The sequence below is a fragment of the Perognathus longimembris genome, chromosome 22 (genome assembly GCF_023159225.1).
Source record: "Perognathus longimembris pacificus isolate PPM17 chromosome 22, ASM2315922v1, whole genome shotgun sequence".
NCBI classification, from domain to species: Eukaryota; Metazoa; Chordata; class Mammalia; order Rodentia; family Heteromyidae; genus Perognathus; species Perognathus longimembris.
This window is the reverse complement of record NC_063182.1, coordinates 33764569-33791365: the sequence shown is the minus strand read 5'-3', so window position 1 is coordinate 33791365 and position 26797 is coordinate 33764569. Positions and strand designations below refer to the sequence as shown.

The following is a 26797-nucleotide window of genomic DNA, read 5'->3' as shown; positions in this document are numbered from 1 at the left end:
TGGATGACTGCGCTTGCTGCAGGAAGGAGCCTGCCCCGCGAGTCCACCCTCTCTGTACCCGTCGCTTCCTGCGTTGGGGCATTTTTAGATGGGGGTTTTTGTTTTGTTCTTTTTGCCACCCAAGGGTAATATCTCTTACCTCTCTATACAAAATACATCCTTAAACTCCTCGGGCTACCCACGTGAGATTTATGTGTGCAGTGTAGAGCACTGCGAGCGTTCTGTGTTCGCTGGATCTCCCCTTAGCACTAGCTCTGAAGTCCAGGTACTTGGTTTTTCTTCTTTGAAATGTCTTAAGGACTTTGTCTGAGTGTCTCCTCCCACCTGTGGAGGGGCCCTGGAGGAGAAACTCGGCCTGCCTCAGAACTGGGTTCCACAGAATGTCAGACGGTGGCCAGCTTTAGCTAGGCACAACAAGAAATCAAAGACTGGATACAGAGGAGCAGAAACCAGTTTATTTTTTGCCATCTGTTGTACAAATGAATGAACCTTTTGTTTCAGGCCCTGGGGAATATCTTAACTAGATGAGTAACAGTTACAGCTCTTACTTTATCATTTTCACGATGAGGGTTCATTCTCCACCATGCCCCTATCAGAGCCCATGGGCACTAAGCTGAAAGAACAGTGGGTTTGGGTTTGCACTGTCCACAGTCGCTTGCTGGCAGCTGGTGGATGTCAGATTCCTGGACATGCAGCACAGCTTCCCAGAGAGCCAGGAAACTCCGAGAGAAGCAGATTCTGGAGGTGCATTGCCCAAGAGGCAGCACTCGGCCTCTGGGCCGCCAGGGGTCTGCCCCTGGGGCTGGTGGCACTGAGTGACATTGCCCAAGGAGTCTGTGAAGAGTGACAGTCCAGCACGAGGACAAGAGTCCTGAATTAGGACAAGAGCTGAGCGTGCTGTTTGTGACACCTTCACAGATGCGCTGGGCACCTTGCTCTTCCCACCCCCACAGAGGGATCCATTTTCTCTGCCCCTGAAAGAAGAATGTGTCGTAGTTCCTACTTGAAGTTTTTCAATGCCCACCAAATAGTTCACATCATAAAAGACTAATTATTCTATTCTAGCTCCTGGTCTGGCTTCTTTGTTCGTTGCTAATATTTGTATATTTAACGCATGCAGTATCCAGACTGACACCTCCTTGCGCTTCAGGGGTCCGCTTAAATCTCTCTTTTGGAAAGCCCTTCTCCACACCCTTGGAGAACATCATCATCTTGCTTTGGGCGTCCTTGCCTAGCAGCTTCTGTTTCCTGAGAGCTTTTCTGAGGCCATGCTGGTGCTGTTGTAGTTTTCAGTCTTCCTGTCAAGGTGAGAAGCTCTGAGAGGGCTGACTGTTCTGCCCCTCATCCTGCAAAAGCACATCGCTAGGAGAGAGGTGGGCAGGGAAGCAGTGTTACTTTCTAACATGGTCACCGTTGGCCCTACCAAAAGCCCCTTAGTCCTGGAGCTTCATTGTGTTCCGATCTTGTGTCATACAATCCCAGCTCCAGGACAAAATATCTCACAGAGAAAGCTCATCACGGGCATTGTAAGTACTTAGCACATCAAGTGCAAAGTACTTACATACCAACCTTAGTAAAAGAATGTCAGTAACCATTTTACCAGATCTGACTCTACTTCACAGATAACCCCATGTGAACCAGGGAAATTGGTTCAAACGCTGTTCTGTTTGTGTTCGGTCCTGAATTCAAACCCTGGCTGCCACTTCCTGGCTTTTTGCCCCTATGTGAATATCAGTGCAGTATAGGCTACAACTTGTTTATTTTACCGGCATTAGTGCTCATATGCCTGGAAAATATATGTTCATTGAATATTATTCCCTTCCCACCCTCACTGAAATGAGAATGTGTTTTTCTTTTGTTTTTCTGCTCACAAAGGTAAAAATTCAACAACTTTTTCAAATGTTTTTACTAAAATAAATCATGCTGGAGAGAAGAAAAGATATTGAATATATCCAACCATGAGACATCCTAATTCTAGGTGTTTATCAGTAGGTGTGTGGAACAGGTTGGGTGGATAATTCCTCATTGTCCAAAACGATTCTATCTGCTTCATGTTCCCCAGGGAGACAATAGAACCAACCAAAAATAGCAAGCCCCTCTGATTTCCATTTGTTCCTCCATAGTTGTAAACTATGTCAGCTCCCGAAAGTCACAAAATCAAAGGGTAGGAATAGCACTGCTTTGAGTCAGGAGACTCAGCCATAGCTCTTTCTGCCAGCAGATAACTGTGACATCAAGCACTGTCACAAAGTCCTCGGATCTCTCTTGAGCCTGCAGACTGAGCGGGCCACGAATGCTGGAAGCGAAGTAGCACATCTTCTGAAGCGTGTGGGGGTTGTGCAGTGTGGGAAAGCTGTTTACACCTAAGACTGTTAACATGGCCCTCAGTATACACAACCAGAGTAGTGGATCACTGACGCCCAATAAGAATGGCTGCTATCAGTCCACAGTTCAGCTGACTCGTTTCATTTCTCAGCGCTATTGTGAGCTGCTTTGTTCCTTTGTGAAAAGTTTTGGGAAATTCCAGGGGAAAGTATCTGGAAAGAAGCACCTGGGAAGGTCAGAGGGGAAAGATGGCTGCCCACAGAATCACCACAAGCATGAACTTCAGTGGGTTAAAGGAGTTTGGGGCTGTAAAGTGTCAATACTCCTCTATTCCTGGAATCATCTAGGAGCACTGTGAACTTACCTCTACAATTTCTAATGCATAATTATTTATTCATTTTTTATGTGCATAAAACATCTTCATTCCTGTAAACCAGCTTCTCTGAAGGTAGAAATTAAAGGATTATTGTTTAAGGCCAGCCTGGGGAAAAGTTCACAAGAATAAACCACAAGGTACCGGCACCATGGCTTATACCTTCTAATCCCAACTACTTGGTACATAGGAATCAGGGGTAGCAAGACTATCTAAGGGAAGAGTTGGGAAGACTCGATCCCAATCAGTCATTCAGGCATGGTGGTCTGTGTCTATGACCTAGGCACTTGGGAAGTTGTAATAGGAGGATCATGGTCCTAGGCAAAAATGCAAGACCCTACATGAAAAAGCAGAACATGCTGAGGATCTGATTCCGGAGCTAGAGGACCTCTGTACCAAGTGCCAGGCCCTAAGTTCAAACCCCAGAATTACCCCCCTCCAAGTGAACAAGCCAGGCATAGTGTACGTAACCTGTGATTCAAGCTACTCAGAAGGCACAGCAGGCCATTTAGGGCACAAACACGAGACCCTATCTGAAGAAAAAAAAATCAAAGGACTGGCAGTGTGATTCAAATGGTAGAATTTCAAGTGCAAGTCCTTGAGATCAGTCCCCATTACAATGCTGAAACTAAGTAAATTATTCATTGAACAATGGATGTTAATTTAGCGAGCAAACATTTATTGAGTACCTATCATATGTTAGGTGTACTCTAGATGCCATGGATATGGTAGAGAACAAAAATTCTGTATTCTAATGGGATAAGAATATACCAGACAGTATATGTGAAGTGGAAAACAGAGATGACTGAAAGAGTGCTCTTGTCAAGAATCAGTCTGGGATCTTTCTGTACGTTTTATTGCTCTGGCATTTTAAGTACGTTGGAACTTTCTGCATTAGAGAACAAGTCACTTCATAAGCTTTATTCTTAGCCGTGACCTAAGATACTCTTGCCATGTCTCTTGTTTCTTCTTTGACAGAAAACATGTCCTGTTGTTAACATCAGCTAATGTGGAAATTCGAGTTACCTCATGTAAATCAGTGTTTGTTTGCTTTTCAGCAAGTCTTAAATGAAATTATGTTATTTTAATAGTTGCTATAATCGAGAAGATAATCCAGGCCTAGGCTTACAGTGATCTGGGACGTTCTGGGAAAGCACTGACAATGAGGTATGACAGTCTTGGTAAACTAGCTCGATGGGTTCCCTGAAACTCTGAAGGTTCTCTCCTCGCTCTTCCATCTTAGCAACAGCCATAGCAATATGATGAAACTACCTTGTCATTTACCTTAATCAACATAGCAATTTACCTCACATCTTCAAAAAGTGCTAATAGATGTTAACTCAAAATAGATTAAAATACCAGACAAATTGCTACTACCTTAGAAAGATTTACAATAATTGTGAAAATGTAAATGATGGTTATGTAGTCTTTGGCAAGAACTATGAAACCCATGTATGTGTTTGGATATATATATATATATATATATATATATATATATATATATACACATACCTGTGGCACATGCCTTTTTTCTATTTAATCACTGTAATTTCTTCAAATGACATGGCTGACTGTTTCTTTAGGAAGACACTTGATTTTTTAAAGCTCGTATCTGAAATAGGAGCTGCCATTGGTAGTTTAAGCCAAAGAAAAAGAAACAGAATACATAAAACTAGGAATGATGGGGAGCTTTAAAATCATCTTTATTTTTGTGTTTCCTTTTAATCTTGTGTACATTTTTAGCTAGAATAGACAGTGGATCTTTTCTTCCTAGCAAGTACTTTTGTGCATGTTAAAATGTCTCCAGAAATGTGTATGTAGGCATAAGATTCAAACAGACTTGAACCTTCCTAGTGTCTTACACTGGACACATCTACAACACCTGAGAACCATGAAGTCTATACAAAGACCAAGTGAGCAGGGTTTGTACTGTTTCTAGTGATGACATTGATCAAGATATGCTGCTTTTTAAAATGACAACTCCTTTGCACAGCTCCTTAAAGATAATACAATTTTTAAAAGAGTAAGAACATAACTTTAATATAAAAAATTGCATACTACATCACTAGGAGACATTTAAAGTAAAAGAACCTTTCCTATAGTAAACATGCAAGCATATGTATTTTCCCATGAATAACTTGTACCTAACAAAGCATTGAAATGGAATATTTGCATTTCCCCTTTGCTTTGTTTTCTAGAATTTATAGAGCATAGTTTAGCAAAAGGATTGCTCAGAAGACATATTATATCTGCAGAGGATTGCCCATGCCATTTTTCATATAGCTACACAGGAAATTTTGTCTCTTCATATCCACAACCTAGGAATTAACATTGAATTATCTCTATTCTTAATGGCTAGTGTACCTTACTTTATGGAATACAAATAGATAAATCAAATTTTGGTACATCAAAAGGATACATAAAGTACATTAGAAGAGCTGATGAAATAAATTAACTCTTAAGCCTTAATGAAAGTGAAAATTATTGCCTGATGTATACATCTCATAAACATATCTTTCTGTGGCAAGTTTTCTTAAGGTGAATTACATGCCTCTTCTTTGAAAAGTTATCACAGAGGTATTTTCTGTTTGTTTTTTTTTTTAATTGTCTCTCCAAAGCAAATTGCCTGTGGACCTCATACACAAAATTGTGTACAGGTCCATGTACAGATTGGAAAAGATGGACATGTAAAATAGTCTCTGTCCTTATGGTAGGTTTCAGTGTTTTTCTCCATTCTTTTCCTACCTATTTTTAGTCTGTTAGATGCTAAGTGGCTCAGATGCTAAGTTCTTTTGCAAGAGGGCACATCTTTCCCTGGTGTTGTCTCTGATGGAGTGAACCTGCACCTTTCCAGGTGTGTTTACGGCAGAATGGGAAAGGTGACTCCAAAGCAGTGTGGGGACCACCAGCAAAAGAAAAGTCCTGACTGGACTGTGTTACTAGGAAAAATCTAGGAACTCCTCTGAAGAACATTAAGACAGATTCTTCCTGTCTATGAAGTAGGTTCCGAAGATTACTGTTTTCCCTGTAATGATTTTAGTTTGAATGTTATAACCAGTGTTGTGTTAAAGGTTTCTTTTTAAATATATCAAATATATATTGATTGGCATAGAGAGTAAGTTCCTCTAACATATGATTGATTAACTGCTACATTCAATAGTGTTTCCTGGATACCTACTGCAATACAGCTGCCACTTAGGAAGCTTTGTTTGTCATTTACTATACTAAGCAGGCATATGATTACATTTAATTCTTATGGAAATCCTCTATCATAAGTATTTTTAACATTTTTTTTTACAAGTTATGCTGTAAAAATCTAATTTCGAAAAGAAAGGAAGGGGTCAGGCATGGTGGCTTACCTGAAATCCAGGCTATTTGGGAGGTAGAGATTGGAAAGGTTCACACTTTAAACAAAACAAAAAGAATTAGCAAGAACTTATCTCAACAAACAGGCTGAGCATGTGGCTTCATAACTTTAACCCCAGCTGCACAGAAGGCGTGGATAGGAGGATACTAGTTGTAGGCTATCCTCACCCAACAACAAGGCAATATCTAAAAACTAACTGGAGCCCAAAGTGGCTAGAGGGCCTGGCTCGGGGAACCTTCTCAGCAACGGGAGGCCCTGCCCCAAGAAAATAATTCCTAACCGCCACAAAGCAGCCTGTTGTTTCAGAGAAGTGCAGACAACGGACTTCATGATCATCTCACTTTCATGCATTCTTTCAAGACAAACAGCCAGGGCTTGGTGGTATTGAAAGTTCCTGGCGATCCTGATCTTTTTTAGTAAGGAGTATCAAGAGAGACGCTCAAAACTGTGTATCACAAGTACTTTCCTTCAGACTCACTTCAGTATAGCTTACTCAGGAAAAGTAAAATATTGATGCATCCGAAAATGCCCAAGTGTTCAATAAAGATTTTAAATAAAGCCACCTAAAAGTTGTGGTTCTTAGGTTAATCATTTATTTATCTAAAGGATGAAGGAAGCTGTCTAGTTCTGTGATATGAACTGCAATCAGCTTTAAAATAATTGACAAATTAATCCCTTCACAGCACAGCAGTTGTAAAGGTGTTAGTTTTAATTAGGCCTGTCTGATTGCCTTGTCTAATCGGGAATCAAGGTGGTATCTTTGATGGTTAAGGTCTATTGGGGCCATCGCTGACCTGCCAGCCATGTATGTTTTAATTATTGATTCCTCACATTTCAGCCCTTTCCACAAAGGGACCTGAAGTTTGCAATGCCTTAACATTTAAAGGGAAGAAAAATCAACATCTCCCTCGCCCTCCTCCCTGGAATCCTGTGCACGGTCTCCCACTGTGCGCTGTCTGTCTTGAAGAAGCCGAATGTGATGAGAACACGGTGCTTCCATTTCCTTCTCTCTCCAGGGCTCCATTTTCAGTGGACATCATTACGATCTTGACCAATCCTAAACATGTACGCTTCTAGAGACTCCAGAAGGGCAGATGGAGCACTGCTGAGTCAGAGCTCCGGGGCAGGCAGGGCCCCGGGAGGGGCGGCAGGCAGGGCCCGGCCTGACGGTGCCGCTTGTGTGCTTGCAGGTGAACGAAGTGACGGTGGAGCAGCTGGTGCAGCAGTACCCCCACGTCACCTTCAGCACCGTGCTGCAGGACTGCAAGAGGACCCTGGAGAGAGCCTACCAGATGGGCTGGACTCCCAACATGTCTGCTGCCTCCTCCTAGCCCTCCCCGCCGCCCCCCGGGCCAGCCAGCAGGCCCGGAAAGGGAGCCTGGACTGGAGTGGGATCTCGACACCACCTGCGTCGTGTGCACTGGGTGTGCACTGGGCGTGCACTGGGTGTGCACTGGGTGTGCGTATCTGTGTCTTGTTTGCAAACACATAGGATAAAAGCACTGTTATTTGTTCCCAGGTGAGCTGGCTTGTTTTCCCAAAAAGAAAAAAGAAAAGAAGATTATGCAAAGTATAAACTTTTTAATCTTTCTGTCCAAAAGCTTGTTTCTCTCAAAGGACCGGAAGATTTTTCAGAGTCACAGCAAAGGACGCATGACCTTGAGCTCTGTCACTCTGGGAACCGACCCTCACCGACGGCTGTCCCTCCACCGGGGAGACCGGAACACAAGCGAGCCTGCTCTGACGAGAGGCCAGGAGACGGTACTCAGGATGCTCGGTCATAGCTGCGTGTCGCTGTGCGCACGCCTGTGTGCGTGCACACGTGCAAGGACATACACACACCAGGGCAGGGTCTTTGTGAGTCATCTCCTTTCCTGGCTGGGGGCCTTGCCCTGGACCCTGGAGGGAACCTGTTACCCCTGTGGCTCTTGCTAACTTGCTGCGTCCACAGGTGGCCAGGTTGCTCCTTGCTGGGTGACCTCGGGACTAGAGAGAATGAAGCCCACTGCAAATTTTTTATACCAAGGCAACAGTCTGAACTCTCCTGGCCAACTCACGAAAGTTAATTATTCATTATTCTACAAATGCATTCTGTTGAGTACTAAGTATTTTAGTTGGTTTTACGTTGACATTGTGTTAGCTTTTATTTTTGTAGATAGTAATGGGTGGGGATCTATTTTAGTGATATGTAGATATTAGCATTATCCCTAGGGAAGCCACCAATGTAAGTAATGGTGTGCAGTTATTAAAAAAAATCTACAGATCATTTCATTATTTTGTTAATTTTGATAATTATGAAAATATATTTCTGACACTGAGAGTAGTCACAATGATAGACAATGAGTGAGACAGACCTAAGTAGACAATCTTTTTATTGAACTTTTTGTTTGCTCTGCTTTGGGTTTTAGAACAGGACTTTGGAAAATATGCATGTTACCATTATTTCAATCCTTTTTATGCTACTGCAAAAATCTGTTGCTAGCTAATGTATGAGTTAAGAAAAATTAGAAAATCTGTTCATTAAGATTCATTTATACTTGCCAGAAGTAAGTATTTTCATTTACTTAAAGATTGCCAGCTTTCAATTAAGACAGTACCTATCAGCAAATGAATATATGTTTCGATTTCACACATTTTCACAATTAATTAACTGTAGGGACTCAGGCTCAAGTAACTTTTCCTGCATCTAGATTTTTTAATCGAGACAGCAGGGAGCCTTTTTAAGCTAAAGAGTGATCACCTTTCATAATAGGACTAGAAGCAAACCCCGACTTGTGAATTTGCTATTTATTCTTCTCTGATGTGGACATAAATGTTATTTGGTCTTTAACAAATATAGTGAGGTTTGAATTTATTTCTCATCAATTCCAACATTGCTAAAATAATACGAGCTGTAAGAAGTTAGCCTTACATTTGAATTCCTCCCACATATTTATGACTCCTTTTCTGTACAACTGTTTCCTTTGATTATGTCAACCTGTTTCTGATGTGGCATTTTTTGTTTGTTTGTTTTTATCTCAATCAGTTAAGAAAATCTAATGGGAAAACACCATGAATATTTTAACCATAATTAATTTAATAGGTTACTAATTTAATTTGAAGGGAGTCAAATGTGTATAAGAAAAAAATGTTTACCATTAAACTACATTTCTTATTACATATCGAAATGTATCATTTTCATAGTTATTTCTCCACCAGTAAAAAAAAAAAATCTTATTTCACAAAATTTTAAATGATTTTAACCCAAAACTAATTTATAAGACAGTATGTATAGTAATAGTAGCTTGAGTGAATAAACAAAAGCTTAATTTTTATATATGTCACACTATATTTTAAATAGTTAAATAAGAAGACAAAAAGGGAGAGCCATCTATGATATAGATGGTATGTTTTCAGTTCAAAGTTGTGATAATCTTTGGAATGTTACAGTTTGGTTGTCAAATGGTTTCAGAATGTATAACTGATTTCTTTTCAATGTTGTATTGTTTGAATCTAAAGTACAGCACTGTAATCTGCTCTAGCTTCGGGGGGCGGGGGGGATTGCATTTACTCTTTAAAATGTTGGCTAATCCAGAAAGCCTGATGCAACATAACCTGGAAAAGTGCTTTGGTACATATGTAGAAATATGTAGACCTCTCATCCAGCCTCAAAACATTAATCTCAAAAATAAAAAAGAATAAAAAAAAAACAGCCAAGAAAAGCATCACCTCAAGTGATTCTGTGATAATTGTTGAATGTGTTCTCATTAGATGCTTTGAAATAAGGCTTAAAATAAATTTTCTAGGCAATATAGCTTCTTTTGCTTAAAATGCCATAAATACATGTGAACACATTTAATGCAGGGCTTTTTATCCTCTCCAAAATGTCAACAGTATTTTCAGAATAAAGCCTATGAAATATATTGCTGTAGTGGAAAATTCTGGTCCTTTGTCTTTAAGTGTCTTTTTGAGTGGATAAAGAAAATTCACTTGGTTTGTAGTTTCTATATTTCTGTGAATCTTTTGACCTTGCAATGGGTTGCAATAAAAGAGAAACAAAGCACTGTGGTTTTTGTTTTGTTTGAGAGACAATGCATGGCTTCCCCGTTACTGGGTAGATACAATGAATTCATGCAGTAGAGTGTGTCCTTTTGTGTTTCACTGTGGAAAAAAAAAAAAATATATATATATATATATCACTAATCCAGGATGGTAAACAAACGTTAATTTGGTTGATTACTACTGAGATAAGTTTAAAACCTGATGGGTTGAAACAAATGAGTTGTTTAAAATCTGACTGACATAGTAATTTGTTCCAATTTTCAAAATCAAATAAATGAATATAACATTTGTTCAATAGCAGATGTATACCAGGAACTGGGGATTTAAAGATAAATGTTTAGCCTTACCTTTAATGTTCTCATATCCTAACAAAGAAAGAGGAGAATTAGCAAGGGGAGTGAGGGAGAAGGTAACATATAGTACAAGAAATGTACCCATGGCCTTACATATGAAATTGTAACCTCTCTGTACATCACTTTGACAATAAATAAGTAATTATTATAAAAAAGGGAGGGATGGGGTAGCGTCTGTGTAATAATGGTCAGATGGGGAAGATGCATTCAGTTTTGTATGAGTTAATTTTCAGACGTCTGTTAGACCTCAACTTGAAAAATGTGTTTGGATATAGGAGTTCAGTTCAAAGGACAGGGACCCTTTGAAATGATATATAGATGGCATTCAAAGCCGTGAGCCTGTCTGAAATCATCATCTATGGACATCCTCTATTATTTGGACAAAGAAGAGGTGTAAGTACTGTGCCTTTGGACCATCCAAAATTAGGAAGTCACAGAGACGAAGAAAATTCATCAAAGGAGACCAAAGAGGACAGACTTGAGAGGAGGAGGAAATACGAGGGTATGTGATGTCCACCCTTCAAGGAGGAGAGAGTAATCAAACAGGCCATAGTGTTAAGTAAGATGAGGGTTAAGAATTGAATTCAGCAACAACGCGGATGCCATTGGTGTCTTTGATACATTTTTTTATGACGTGGTAAGGTGAAGTCCTTACTGGAGACAATGCTTCTGTGAGACAAGTCTAACTATAATATCAAAGTTACACAATCATAGTATAAATGAAGGCTAAAAGCCAATCTCACTTGTGGACAAAAAGCCCTGAACAAACTATTAGCAGTAATGGTCCAGTCAGTTTGCCACCTGGCCTTAGTTCATTCCTGTTACTCAACAAAATCACACGGATTTGATAAACAATAAACAAAAGGAAGTTATTTCTCACAGTTCTATAAGTTTGGACGTGCCAGATCAAGGCACCTGCAGGTCTGATGGCTGGTCCCAGCCCTTGCTTCCAAGATGCCACTTTAACCATTGTAGTAAAAAGAAGTTTTTTAAAGGGCTGCTTTGTTCCAGTTCCCCCCAGTATTCTCCAGGCGCTCATCGGAAGGAAGAGCCCCTCATGGCCTTAGCACCTCCTAACGGCTCCACGCTTAGCTTTCACATGAACATGGTAAGGGCCACTAGCACGCAGACTACAGTATATATAAAGTGATTGAAGTGAAAATGAGTAGGACTTTCTCGATAGAGACAATAAAAATAAACATGATAATTCCAGTTCGTCCCTAATAAACAATCGTGTCAGCTGAAATTACAAAAGAGCACTGATAATTTGGTCTGGGTGTTTTCCTGTTTTGGTTTTATAAATGTATTTATTGTCAAAGTGGTGTACAGAGGGGTTACAGTTTCATACATAAGGCAGTGCATTTGTCAGTCATGGGGCATGTTGATACCCTGTTTTAGGTTTTCTGTTTTGTCAGTCATGGGTCTTGAACTCTGGGCCTTGGCATTGTCCGAGCTCTTCAGCTTAAGGCTAGCACTCTACCACTTGAGCCACAGCACCACTTCCTGGCTTGGGTGTTTTTAACGAAGAACTAGAAGACATTATTCCACATTGAAACCTTAGAAACTTTTCTGTACAAAACAGGGAAGATTGTTATTATTGCTAATTGTATTTAACATGTTACTTAAAGCTCTATCCCAGCATAGCAATATTCTTCCAGAATGGAAAAACCAAACTGAGTCATTGGAGGAGAATCATCTACAAATGATGTTCATGGATAGAAAAACTCAGTATCCTAGATATGCAGTTAGGAGATAATTCTCCATGTCATTTTTATATCTCTTGAAAGCATAGATAATCATTGACTGTCCTAGAATATTTTAGGAGTGTTTTGTGATGAATAACCTTCAAAGACACAGTGTCTCCCTCTACAGCAAAGGGCAGACATTACTGTCTGGTATAGTATACTCATGCTTCCAAAACTCAAGGATCGTCTCCTGTAATACAACCACAGGTGGCTCTCAGCCTGTTTCTTTTCATATTTATTTCTTTATGGAATTTGGTTCTTCAGCACCTGTATACAAAATGTTGGTTTCTAGTTACAGTCACTACCTTAAGGAATAAGGTCCTTTGTCTTGGACCTAAGAATCTTGTGTCTTCTGCCAACATCCTTGAAACTTTGTTAAACTCACCAGTAGATTTGCAAGTGGAGCAAATATACCTTTTTTTTGCGGGGGGGGCAGTTCTGGGGCTCAAACTCTGAGCTTGGGTGCTGTTTTGAGCTCCTATTTGCTCAAAGGTAACACCCTACCACTTGAGCCACAGCCCCACTTCTGGCTTTTTCTATGATTAATTGGAAATAAGAGTCTCATGGACTTTCCTTGCCCAGGCTGGCTTCAAACCTTGCTCCTCAGATCTCCTTCCTGAACAGCTAGGATTATAGGCGTGAGCCACTAGCTCCCCGCTCTGACCTTAATTCTTAATAATTCTCCCGTGATTGACTTGTTAATATTACGTAATTGCAAACAAAATCCTACAAGAATTTTTGAATTAACAAGCTCATTATATTAATATACAGGAACACAAAGTTAAGAACAGTCAAATCATATTTATAGAATAAGGTGATAGAATTTGCCCTACATATCTAAAGCATTATAAAATTATACTAATGAGGTATAGTAACTAAGATGATGTGGCAAAGGCTTCAGTATAAACAAATAAACCAATCAAGCAAATTATCCCTGAAAATAAAGAGTGTGTCACAGACTTGGCAATGTAGGCAAACAAGGAACAAATGATTTTTCTAAAAATGAGAATGGTTAAATTGATTTTTCCTATGGAAAAAAATGAACTTGACTCTCTAGGCTTCACCAAGCAAAGTAACACAAAACAAACAGGTGCAAAATTCAAGATTCCTAGAAGAAAATATAGGGTAATACCTTTATGATACTTGGAAATCATTTACCCTCTCTACCTCAAGGTATGAAATTTTTAAGAAAGTGCTCCTTATAAAGATTCACACATGTGTCTAAAATAAAAATGAGCGCCTTTTTCTTCAGGAGTGCCTTGATGACAATGAAATTATAGTCAGACTTGAGAAAATAAATGTAACACCAAAAAAAACAACCAAGGATCAATAGTCAGAATAAAGATCTTCAATGAGCCAATTAAAGAAAGAAGGCCCAATGAAGTGGACAGAAAGCTTAAAGAGACATCTGGCGGGAAGAGGAAGTGAAAAAATCCCACAATAAGGTGCAAAATGTGTCCAGGTAAATAAATGCGAGCTCAAAATGGCAAAGTTCGGTGATGGGCAGAACACCCAGGCCTTGCCCTGCCCCGTGGCTGCAGCCTGGAATCCGAGCGACCTGGGAGGCAGGGATTAAGGAAGAGCCATTCAGGGCCGGGCCAGGCATGAAAGTTCACGGGGCTCCGTTTTAACCAAGACTCCGGGCTGTGGAATTTTCGTTCTTTATAGGAAAACAGACGGGACGGGAGATCATCTTGGTAAGTGAAATTAGCTAGACTTAGAGAGAGAAATAATACATATTGTCTCTCGTAGGTGGAAGTTAGATACAAGGGGGGCGGGGAGAGAAGGAAGCTTGAGCACTGGTGGGAGCAATGAGGAGCAGGAGGGGCAGAAAATGATCCTAAGTATTGTATATGCGTTTATGAAGAGTTAGACTTTAAAATTACAAGAAAGATAAAAGGACTTGGGCTTAAGAGTGATAGCAGGCGTGAATATAACCAAACTGTATGTACTTGTGAAAAGTATTGCAATGAGACCCTGATGTGACACAATTATTATGCACTAAAAAAATATCAGCGGGGTTAAAAAATAACCACGTAGGGCTGGGTCTCCCCAGCTCTCCAAAAGAGAAATAAGCAGAAGAGCCAGCATCGCTGAACTCTGCGATCCGAACCACCACAAGATGGAAGATACACTCGTGCATCACGTGGATGTTTTCCACAGTCTGGCATCACTTGAGGGTTTTTTAAAACTGTTTTTGTTTGTTTGTTTGTTTGCTTGATTTTCTTTTCCTTTTGGTACAGGGGATTGAACCAGAGACATTTCACTTGCTAGGCAAGCGCTTTGCCACAGAGCTTCACCCCAGCCCCGTTTGGCATGGTTTCAAAGATCTGTGAGACATCCGTATAAAGTGCCCCGAACACCCTAGGGGGACCAAGCAGATTACCGTGGAAGGAGTTCATTTCTCTAGCTTGCAATCCTCTAATCGAATGGTTTGGTACATGTGCGCATGCGTGCGTGCACACACACACACACACACACACACACACACACACACACACACACACACACACCATGCCTTAGAGAAAGCAGTCTATTCAGCCTTCTGTGATTAACATAATGGAAAATTAGTCACTAACTAAAGACTTAAATAAAAAAAAAAACAGTCACAAATAGATGTTGTTTTAATGGGTCTGGGTGGCTACTGACAATGGTAAAAATTTAAATATATCAAAATGAATGCAGAAAACTCAACAAGCTTCATTTTTGTTGAAAGATCTGATTCCACTGTATTTTTAAGCAACATCTTGTAAGTGAATCGCTAAATGGAAATAAAAACATCTTGATAATTATATTTAAATGAAGCTTTTTATCAAAGCGTTTCTTCAATTCGATATTAAAAATTGGATTATGCCACAGGATTCATGGCTGTAGAGAGGCAAATACTGGGAAGTACACTTGTACATGACTTAAATAACTGAGCGTGATATGAAAATCAAGCAACTGGTACCCCTCATTACTCGATAATTCATGTGGCCGAAGTTGCTCTAATGGAGAGCATAAAATAGGATGAACACTTGCCTTGGAATAAATTTATACTAATGAATGTTTACTGTTTCTTTTTCCATGTGGCTGTTACTGAATGTTACCGTCCTTGTTTCTTCTTCATTCTATTTTACTCATGAAACTACCTACCCAAAAGCTTGAAGAAAATTAGCGATTATAACCCTCAGGCTTCTTCAAGGAAGGATGGACGCATCTGAACTTGATCCCAGACCTAGACTTGGATTAGGGTAACGAGAGTGATGGCGGGGAGAAGTGAATTGCATAATACACTGGATAATGTTTTGAAATATTTTTCTGCTAAATATAACACAGAGCAAAGTGCATGACGCATACGTGTACCGTTATGATACGGTTATGAAGCAAACACCATGCAGTTACTGCACAGGTCAAGAGAAAGAACATCGTCCACGCTCTGCAAGTTCCTGTCTTGCATTGTGCCGCCTTCCGGATTCCCCTTGCCTTCAAATGGACCCCAATCCTGGCCCCTAATTATGTCGATTTTTGTTGTACCACTTGGTGTACATCCTTAAAAACTGTAGTTCACCTTTGTCTGGTCTTGATCATTTTATGAAAGAAACATACTGTGTGTATTGCGCTATGATTTTTATTTCCTTATTGTTTATAGGATCCACGCATTTCATTGTGTGTCATTCTGTTCATTTCTTTAATTCCCATGATCTGTAATTGTCTTCATCAGACTGCTATAAAAAACAATCAAGCTAAGCCCCTAATAAATAACAGAATTCTAACAGTTTGCCGTGGCGGGGGCCAAAAAGCCTAAGAGCAAGACGCCACTGATTCAACATAGCTGGGAAGTACTTTCTGGTTCATAGAGCATGTTCCTTCTCCTTCCTCGTGTGCTGGAAAGGTTAGGTAGCTCTGCGTATCTCTATAGGGATACTGTACCATTCATTGGGGCTCTTCCTTTACCTCACCTCATAATGCCATCACCTTCAGAGAAAAGATTTCCAGAGAAGAACCTACGAACGGGGGCAGGGAGGGAAAACATTCAAACCATACCAATACTCTTCCACTGCGTGGACGCAACACTAGCCATTAGACTACGATGTTGACAGTCATTTGGGTTTGTTTCCCAATGTAGGACAACTAATGACCCCACTGCCAAGAACATTCTTGTACAGTGTCCTAAGGTATTAGAGAACACAGATATATGAGAGGAATTACTAATATTAGCAATGGTAAATTTACTGTTGTATGTGGAATGCCACACTATTCTCCAAAGGAGTTGAACCAATTTATATTTTTATCAACAGATATTGGAAGTTCCTAATTGGTTTTTTGTTTGCTTGTTTTTGTGGCGGTTTTGTTGTTGTTTGGTAGTGTAGGACTTTGAACTCAGGACCTTCAACTTGCTAGGCAAGTGCTTTACCGCTTGAGCCACATTCACAGACTTTTTTTTGCCTTTTTTTCAAATAGATTCTGGAACTTTGTTCATGCTTGTGTTGAATCAAAATTCTGCTACCCTTCTGAGTAGCTGAGATTACAGGTATGCACTCACATCTGGTCATGGAAGTTCTTGTTGATCATCTATTTGCTTGTAGTTGCCATATTTTCTTGTCATGATTTTAATCAGCACTCTACAGCATATAAAGGTATCTGGCAGGTGCCAGTGGCTCAGGCCTGTAATTCTAGCTACTCAGGAGGCTGAGACCTAAAGATCAAAGCTTGAAGCCAGCCCAGAAAGGAAAGTCCATGAGACGCCTATCTCCAACTAACCAAGCAAAAAGGCAAAGTAGAACTCTGATTCAAGTGGTTGAACTCTAGCCTTGAGCAAAACAGCTCAGGGACAGTTCCCAGGACCTGAGTTCAAGTCTCAGGACTGGCACATACATACATACAAACATACATACATACATACTCTGAAATACGTTAATTGTCCACTTAGGTAATAAGTTTTGTAAAAATCTCTAAGCCAACATTTGCCTTTACATTTCAGAAATAAAGAAAGAACACACATAGGGAAGAGCTAAACGTTTTGCCACAGTTTCACTATATGTTAATAGACATTGGGGCAAAACTATCTTTTCAAAGAAGAAAATGGTAAAGGAATCTTTAAAAGGTTTATGGATTTAAAAGAGAAAGCTTTCTTCCCCTTTCACTGTTTGGTGACTTTATTACACCTTTCTTTTTTCTAATATATGTTTTATCGTTATTGTAAAGGTAATGAACAGGGGGTTACAGATACATAAATCAGGTAGTGGGTGCATATCTTTGTATAATGTCACTCCTTCCCTTGCCCTCTCTCAGATTTGCCCACTCGTCCTCACCCACAAGTTCTATAGTTCGTTTTCAACGTATCTGAACGCATGGAAGAGCTGACTCCATTGAAGCTAAGTGAGCACATGGATCTGGGCACAGCTCAAGGGAAGAGTAGATGCGCACTGTGGTGGTGGATGAAATTAACCATCCTGTAACCAGTGAAATAAGAAAGGATGGGAAGAAAGCAAGGTGCATTCCTCTGCCGTGAAAAGCAGAGTCGAATGCTTTGGAAATCCAGATGAAAAGTGAGTCACACGCAAAAATGGGTTAAATTAGTTGTAGGGCACGTGAGAGGTAGCATGTGAAAAAATTATAAAATCCCAGGAGGATTTTGCATTTAGATTGCTTCAAAAATGCATTTAATTTTTAGCTCATTTTTAAAGAAATTTGGACTAGAAATCATAGGTGATATGAAAATAGTTTATACAGCGTGGAATGCAAATTAAAGACAAAAGACACTGGTAATCCATCAGAAGGAAAGTGGTAAACCCACACATAGGGTTTTATATTCATATCAAATTAGTGAAACTATATTTCTACACATACCTCTTTTTTCTGATTTTATTCAACCTTTTAAATTAAATAACCAAATAGATCTTCTGTTCATGCTGATAGGAGAGGGTTTAAAAAAAAAGCGATATCTGCTTAGACAACAATAGAACAATAGATATGCAAGTGTTGAAAAATCACCATGAGACCATGTTTTTAAAAGTAATACTTAAAAAAAAAATAGGTATAGTTTGCCTCAACTAAAATGCATACATTTAAGCTACAGTACTCTGGAAGTTGATGAAGGTGTCTAGATTTGTGTAACAAATACGTACAAAATGTTTTACAATACATTGAAAGCAAAGTAAACAATGCACATGTCACATATGAACCATTGCAGAAATTTCCCCGATCCCCTTACACAGTAAATCCCTAACACAGGAAATCAGTGCTCCAAATTCGACCTCACATTTCTTATGCATGTTATTCATCATCTTATGAAGGGTGCATCCTTTGTGGAAAATTTCTCTCATTTGATTTTTTCAGACATTTGTCCATGTTGTGTATATTAATTGTTTCTGAATACTGTGCCATCGTGGGAGTATACTATACTTTATTTAGTAGACATTTGGGTTACTACCAGGTTTGACTATTATGAAGAAAACACATATAAATGTTTTTCTATGACTGTTTTCGTGGGCTATACATTTTCTTTTCTCTTGGGTATGTAATAGGAGTAGAATTCTTGAGTCCTAAGTTATGTATGTAACATGGACCCTGCTAAGAAACTGCTAGACCATGTGCTAGGCTGCTTGGCATTCATGACGGCCATGCCAGTGAGACAACTGCAACTGCTCTGCGTCTTCGGCAACATTGGATGGTAGTCCTCTGACTTTAGCCACTTCTAGAAGTATCTATGGCTCCTCTGTATCTAAAGGTTTCCCTTCTTCTGATGAGCTAAGCACCTTTTGTGCACCTATAATCCATGCTCGCGTCTCCTTTGGTGAGGCATATATTTATGTCTGACATATCTGGAAATTATGTTTTTGTTTTCATATCACAAGTTTCCTTATTGAATAGTGTTGGTGTTTGTATGTAAGTTGATATTATATGGATAAGTTTCCAAAGTGTCTCACTGTTTCAGTCATTTACTTGTCTACATTCTCACAATACTACAAGACAATATGGCACCATCTTGATTATTATGGCTTCTTAGTGATCCTTAAAATCAGTAGCATGAATGTTCTAACTTTGTTCTCTTTCAAATATCTTTTACTAATCTGTATCCTCTGAATTTCTATATGAATTTTACAATCATGTTGACACAGTAGCATTCTAAAAGGTCTTATTAAAACTTTGATAAGTATTAAGATGTCCAGATTAATTTGAGGTAATTGATACCTTGATAATACGGAATCTTCTAGCCCACAAACATGACATATTTTCTCAGTCATCAAACAGTCTTTACTTTCACGGTTTTCACATTAGAGGTCTTTTACTCCTGTAATTAAATTGCCCCTTTGTATTTTGTGCTTTTCTAATGCCATTATTTTTTGTTTGTTTTGTTCTTTGTCAGTCACGGGGCCTGGCTGCTGTCCTTGAGCTCTTGTACTCAAGGCTAGAACTCTACTATTTTGAGCCACAGCGCCCCCCCCCCCCCACCCCCCAGTTTTCTGGTGGTCAATTGAAGATAAGAGTCTCACAGACTTTCTTGCCTGGGCTGGCTCTGAACCACTATCCTCAGAGATCTCAGCCTCCCGAGTAGCTAGAATTATAGGTATGTGTCACTGTATGCTACTATGTTTTCAGTAGTTTGCTTACTAGTGTTGATGTACACTTTATTTTTGTATGTTGTACATTTGTATTCGGTGGCCTTACTAAATTCACTTCTTCATTATAACTAGTTGTTTTTCAGATTCCTAGGATTTTTTTTAAACATGAGAGAACATGGCATGTACAAATAGACAATGCATATTGCTTTCCAGTAGTTAGGCCTCTTATTTCTCTGACTTGCTTTATTGTACCTTATGACACTAGGACATCTCATACTGTATGGACTAGGTAAGGTAATAGATCTTCTTGCTTTTGCTCTTGGGGAAAGTATCGTCATAAGGAAGTCGAATCTGTTTGTTCTCATATTTACTATTTGTGGTGCTTCCCATCACCTCATATTTGTGTAAGTTTCTTCTGATAAACTTTTAAATCCTACAGAACTTTGTTTACTTCTTCTGGAAGAAGTGTAGGCATAGAAATTCTGCCATATATTTTCTTGTGCTACAGTATGTTCTCATAATGTCCTTCTATTTCCTGATGGAGTTTATGAAAAATTGGAAAAATTTAGAAAAAAAAGAAATATTTTTAAACGTTTGAAAGACTCCCCCAGTAATGTTAAATGAATTTGAGGTTTTCTTTTGGAGGAGAAGCATTTCCTATTTTCTGTAGGGGGGCAGTTTTTTTTATTGCTTCTGACTTGTAGACATTATTGGCATGAGTTATTTATTATTAAGTTATTTAGTATCCCTTATCTCCTTAATACATATATGATCCACAGTTATATCTCTTTCCTACTCTGCTGTTGATAATGGGTGTTTTCTCTCTAGCAAAACAGATAACTAAACCCTTACAAATCGAAGTTATCATCTAATTACTACCTGATAAAAACAGCAAAAAAAAAATCTATAAAGAAGCATACAAGAAACCAGAAGATATACAAGATAGGACACGTGGTGTATGTGTATATGCGTACACTAAAAATTCTACTGGGTTTTGAAGGGAAAAGAAAATGACTCTTATAACAAAAACCCCATCAGTTAAATAGATGTGATCTGATCTAGATGTTGATATTACAATTACCCATCTAAGTACTTTGAGGGAAAAATTGTCATAATGAGGGAACAGATGGGGAAAATTCATCAGAGAAATGGAGGCTATATAAAATGGAAATTCTAGAACTGAAAAGTACAATATCTGAAATAGAAAATTCATTGAATATGGGCTTATGAACAAATTCAAGTTGGCAGAAGAAAGTGACAGTGGATGTGAATATATAGCAAGAGAAATTTTCCTATGTAAAGAGCAGAGACAAAAAAGCTGGGCGGGGGGGGGCGGAGAGATAACATTTCCGTAGTCCGTGTGACAATGTCAAGTAGTCTAATGGGGGTCTTACAAGTTACTCTGCAACTAGAACCCCAAACAGGAAGAAAATAAGAGGAGAAAGGTATTTGAAACACAATGGCCAAGTCCCTGTAACTTAGAGTGACGTGAATGCCCAGCTCTTTCTTACCAGTGTCAGGTGGGCTGAAATCTCTCTCCCGTCTCTTCAGTCTTCCAGTTCGATCTTTCCCTGGGCTCCTGCACGTCTTCCCCATGCACGAGCAGAAGTCAGCAAAGGATTTGCAGAGTGTCTATACGCAGATTCCAATGGGCCTCCTTCCTTTCCAGGACTCCTTCCACTCACTTTGTGTTCTCTTGTGCAGCCTTGAACTCCATTCTCTTATCCTTACTGTCTGCAAGACAGGAGTGTTTTGCTCAGATTCTGCCTTTTCCTGTCCTGTGAAGACTGAGGAGTGAGGAGGGGTCTCCCATCAAAGGAAAACCCATCTCTAAGTGAATCTCCCCCAATGAACAGAACTCCTTGCTTTCAATGGTGAGTCCCCTTTAAAAACTGACTGCTTTTTAATCCAGAAGAGTCTCTCTTGCCCAAGAGATGAAGAGTTGTCTGTGGGAAGGTTAGTTTACTGGTTCTTCTACAAGCAGACCCATAATCCTTATGCTCTCCTTTAAAGAGGCCAAATTTAGATACCCCAGTATTTCCAGTATTATTTATGCCCCATGTGCCAGTAGCAGAAATAGCATCTCATTGCCTCCCTTAAATCCATATTCTCTACCTTGCTTTAAAAGAGAAGCCTGGTTTGCAGTATTCTCACTGTGCCTACCTCTCGGTCTCCCTTATGGCAATATAACTTTGGCTCAAGAGTTAAGTAGAGATAATTGGAAAGAATGTTGGGGTAGTCTCCGACCATACAGCCAAAAAAAGATCCTTTGTTCTCATCTTTCTGCACATCTTTCAACACGTTACATGGGCATAATGGTTACAATTTCTGTCTCCATCTTGGACCACGAGTTGATTGAAAAAAGATGCAATATAAAGTTCCAAGGAGAGTGGGTGCCGAATTACTGCTGTACCATATATGCGTGCCACCAGGCTTCTTGAAACGAGATAGATTGTTACCTTACTCTAGTCACTCTTTGTAATGCTTGATGCTGACTCTAATGGATACAAATGCAATGAAGGTCTCATAACGCAATGAACCAACAAATGCAATTGTTTCCCTTGTATAAGACTTTTATCAGAGAAGAGAATAGCGGAAGTGGGAAGGTCATTAGCCTGCAAAACTCAATACTCGATCGCATCTTGCTTCTTCCAACTATCCAAATGTATTTCTAGGTAAATCCTTCTCGCCACAGTTTGACATTGTGAAAATTTCAAATCAAATGAACTCTAATCTCTTCCTATTTCAATCAGTTTCTCCAGAATGTATCCGTGAGCCTGATGCCTCCTCTCCCACAGCTTAGCGTGCTCCCTTCCTAAGCAGCACTAAGCCCTCCGGACAGGGCAGCCAGTAGCTAGCCTCCACCCCCTCCTCTCCTCCATTGATGACCACGTAAGACAGCAAGATCCCCCTACAAGTGACCTCCAGGGTCAAGGCAGCTGCAGGACCCCCTTGACAGCAGCCATCAATCATAGCCTGACATGGTGGAGCCCCTGATCTGCACGTCCAAGACCTCCTAGGTCACCCCAGGTCACCCCAGACAACAGGCCGCACTTCTCACTTCTCCCGGGGAGAAGGGGTCTTCCCGGCCCCTTTGCCGGCAATAAACCTTTCCTTTGTTGTCCTGTACCTGGATGTCTGTGTGGTTTCTGACAGAATTTGATACTTGTTCTAACAGTAGATGGCAATTTTACGCAATTATAGAGCATACGTGTGTGTATATATACATGTATGTGTATAACGAAGGCACATCCTTTGCTTACAAATTTCTGCTTGTCCTTCAATATTCCAGGAGCACATTGTGATCAAAGGCAAAGAGGCACATTCTCTTAGGTCTTAATCTGTTGGCCGTGTGTGTGTGTGTGTGTGTGTCTGTGTGTGTGTCTGTGTGTCTGTGTGTCTGTGTGTACTGGGGCCTGAACTCGGTGCCTTGGCCCTGTCTCTTAAAGTTTTCTCTCAAGGCTGGCACTGTATCATTTGAGCCACATCTTCACTCCCAGCGTTTTGATGCTTAAGTAGAGAAAAGAGTCCCTTGGATTTGTGTGTCTGGGAGGGCTTCAAACCTCCATCTCAGCCCCCAGTCTCCTGAGTAGCTATGATGACAGGCGGAAGCCGCCAGAGCCCTGCTTGGCCTTACGTTTTGAAAGGGAAGAATACATTTTAAGGTAAGTACTTCTTTGCTCACAAATATCTCTCCAATTTTTAAAGAGGCTAGAATCAGTTAATGGCACAAATAAAAACACATCTTCACCAATGCTGAGATACAGGACTGTGCCTGAGCTAGGGAAATGGTTTTATTTTCTAGATGACTATTTTTCAAACGGGAAATATGTTTTGCATCAGTGATGTGTTAAGGTCAAGTCAAGAAAAGAGACAATATGTCCCATGTCACGGAGACCAGGATAATGAGAGTGTTCTGCGGGAGAGCTCCGAGGCTGTTCATTTCACTGGCAAAAGGTTATGCCAGACAGATTGTTTCTCATTTGATGTCTTAAATTAAACTGCTGACATGGCCTGCTTTAAAGTTAGAAGCACACATTGCCAAACAGACCCTAAAAGAAAATCCCTATTGTAGAGAGTTGGTTCCAATCGCTTCAGCCTCTGGGGCTTTTCTGTTTAGAAGTCTTGCTTAGGAATTAACACAGGTTTTCAACTGCCGAGCAGCAGCTTTTAATGTGTTTGTGAGGGAGGCTTTGTGGATGGGAGGCTTGATGGTTTGTCAAAGCGCTGTGGGGTACAAGCTAGACAAATGCCTGTTTCCTAAGTAGGTTTTAGATGCATGGTCCATAGTGGACGCGCACGTGATCAGAGAGGAATTGCTAGGGCTAGAAAGACCTGTCATGGGAGAGATTTACGTCCACCACTCCCTTCCCTGGGCCTGGTATCTTCACACGCCGCCAGAGCTAAGAGTTCAGAAACGTGATTGTGAATCAACGGCAGACCAGAAACAACAGCATCTTGGCATGACAAGAACTTACCCCAGGAGCACCCCAGGAATCAGGAACCCCAGAACGCTGTATCTGAGCATGATCCCAGATGATTGAGAAGCACTGGAGCACACGTGTCAAAGGGGTTGCGAGGGCCGCCTGGTTGAGGACAGGGGCGCAGCAGCTAGTTCCGAAGACAGTCCGCTGGCGGTGCGCTTTCGTGATCATGGAGGAGGGGGAGGCGATCAGCCAGCAGACAAGTGAGCATTGCTGGAGGCAACAAGGTGTTAGGGCAGGGGAAAGGAAGAAGGTGTCGGGGCCTGGGCTGGGATGAGCGATACCGTTACACATTTGAACAAAGACATAAAGGAAATAAGGGAACCAGCTGGGAGGTGAGCTGCTAAAGGATGTGAGTTCCAGCCCCGAGTCCCCCCGACTCCCGACCTTGAGTGGCCGCCCTCTCCCGGCCTGCCGCTTCCTGATGATGGCCGCTTGCAGTTTCCTCTGTTAGTGTCCCCCCCAGCGAGTCCTTCTACCTAGTTTTGTCTGCCCCTGGCTGCCACTTCTGTACGGCCACACGGTGCAGTGTCTGTGTCCTGGTCAGCGTTAGACGCCAGCGAGGCCTCTTGTCCACGCGGGAGCGGGGGTGCTCAGTCTGTCTGTCCTGTCTGTCGGGCAGGTGAAGGACGGAAGCTCTGATTGACCAGAGGGGCGCCCCACCTGTGGAAGGGGGGACCCCAGGCGAGGCCTCGGCGCTTAGCTGGGTCATGGGCTTTATTCCTCGCTGACAATCGATTCTTTTCTGGATCATTCGGGAGAGTGTCTGTATTTAGTGTTTCTGCAATTTTATTTTGTGTTTCAGTTGAGTAAGTGTTGCTGAATATCTGTAGAATGTGTGATCATTTTTTGTTAAAAAACTCAATAAAAGAAACATTAGCATAGAAAAATATTTTATGTTGTGTAAAGCACTTGGCTGGGGAATGTTTTACTGTATGATATCAGCGTGCTACAGGCGCTCCGCAGCGAGAGCGGGAGGAGCTGCGCTCGGCGAGGGGTGAGACCCGCTCCGCCCTGCGGGCTGGGGGGGCGAGGGGCGCCGGGCTGGGCGAGTGAGGGGCGCCGGGCTGGGCGAGGGGCGCCGGGCTGGGCGAGGGGCGCCGGGCTGGGCGAGCGAGGGGCGCGGGGCTGGGCGAGCGAGGGGCGCCGGGCTGGGCGAGGGGCGCCGGGCTGGGCGAGGGGCGCGGGGCTGGGCGAGCGAGGGGCGCCGGGCTGGGCGAGGGGCGCCGGGCTGGGCGAGCGAGGGGCGCGGGGCTGGGCGAGCGAGGGGCGCAGGGCTGGGCGAGGGGCGCGGGGCTGGGCGAGCGAGGGGCGCAGGGCTGGGCGAGGGGCGCGGGGCTGGGCGAGGGGCGCCGGGCTGGGCGAGGGGCGCGGGGCTGGGCGAGGGGCGCGGGGCTGGGCGAGTGAGGGGCGCGGGGCTGGGCAAGGGGCGCCGGGCTGGGCGAGCGAGGGGCGCGGGGCTGGGCGAGCGAGGGGCGCAGGGCTGGGCGAGGGGCGCCGGGCTGGCCGAGCGAGGGGCGCCGGGCTGGGCGAGGGGCGCCGGGCTGGGCGAGCGAGGGGCGCCGGGCTGGGCGAGGGGCGCCGGGCTGGGCGAGGGGGGCGGCGCGGGCCACAGGCTCTGCTTCTAGAAGGCCAGCGTTAGCGCAGCACTGTCCGTGCGAGTCATGGGCGCAGGTTCCTTGGGAACCACCTTGAGAGAGACTCGAACCCGCGTGCTGTGGCCTCCGGGGCGCAGGGCGCCTTGGAGCCTCGGAGCCTCTTGGCGGGAGTGGCCGTCAGCCTGGAGGGGAGCCCCTCACCCAGGGAGCCCCTCACCCAGGACCGGGCGCTGCAGAGGCCCAAGGCTTCCCTGACTCGCAGCCCTCAGCCCTCAGCCCTCAGCCCTCAGCCCGGCTTTGCTCGTTTGCAGGGCGGCCGCGTTGCCCACCGGTGCCCCGCTCAGCCTCCTCCTCGCACCCCCTTCCCTGTCACCGGCTGCGCACAGCCGCCATTTCACGTCCCCACCTCCGCAGCCGGGGATCTCCCGCTCGGTCTGTAAAGTCTCCATCTCCATGTAGATGAGAAGGGCACGGAGTCCCTGGAGCATTTAACACTGCGGAGCTCTCGAGTCCCAACTCCGCGAGAAAGAAACAACGGCTTAGCCCAACTCCGAAAGGCAGCCAGTCCCCCGGCCTACGCCGCCACCACTGCGAAAAGCTGAGAGACAAGGGAGGCCTTGGATAGTGCAGTCTTTATATGATACAACTGAGGCTTTAAGGAAAAAAAATGCCCTATGTCTTAAAAACATCTGTTTTTATTCATTTTGCATAAAAATAACCTACAACCGGAGTAAAAGAAATAGGAACTCTATCAATTTTTAATAAATACAAGCCACAAAATAAATTTAATAAATTATAAATGATAAAATTATTGAAAAATTAAATATTAAACATTCACACATAAAAATGTAGAACATTTATTAATTAGGGAACATTTTCAGAGTAATACTTGCACTTTTATGCTCTCAGCTTTTTAAGCATGCAATGTTGTGTCGTCCCATAGAAAGTGCTCCTGCGACATTGG

General features: G+C 42.1%; 1 protein-coding gene across 1 annotated transcript in view; it reads left to right on the top strand.

Moving 5' to 3' along the window:
* Nucleotides 1-10107, top strand: part of Fbxl17 (F-box and leucine rich repeat protein 17) — a 408585-nt gene extending 398478 nt beyond the window's left edge. Inside the window, exon 9 of the mRNA XM_048331058.1 lies at nucleotides 7256-10107. Within this exon, the coding sequence (XP_048187015.1) occupies nucleotides 7256-7396 (141 nt within the window). The 3' untranslated portion in view covers nucleotides 7397-10107. The remainder of the gene's footprint in view (nucleotides 1-7255) is intronic.
* The last annotated feature ends 16690 nt before the right edge of the window (nucleotides 10108-26797 follow it).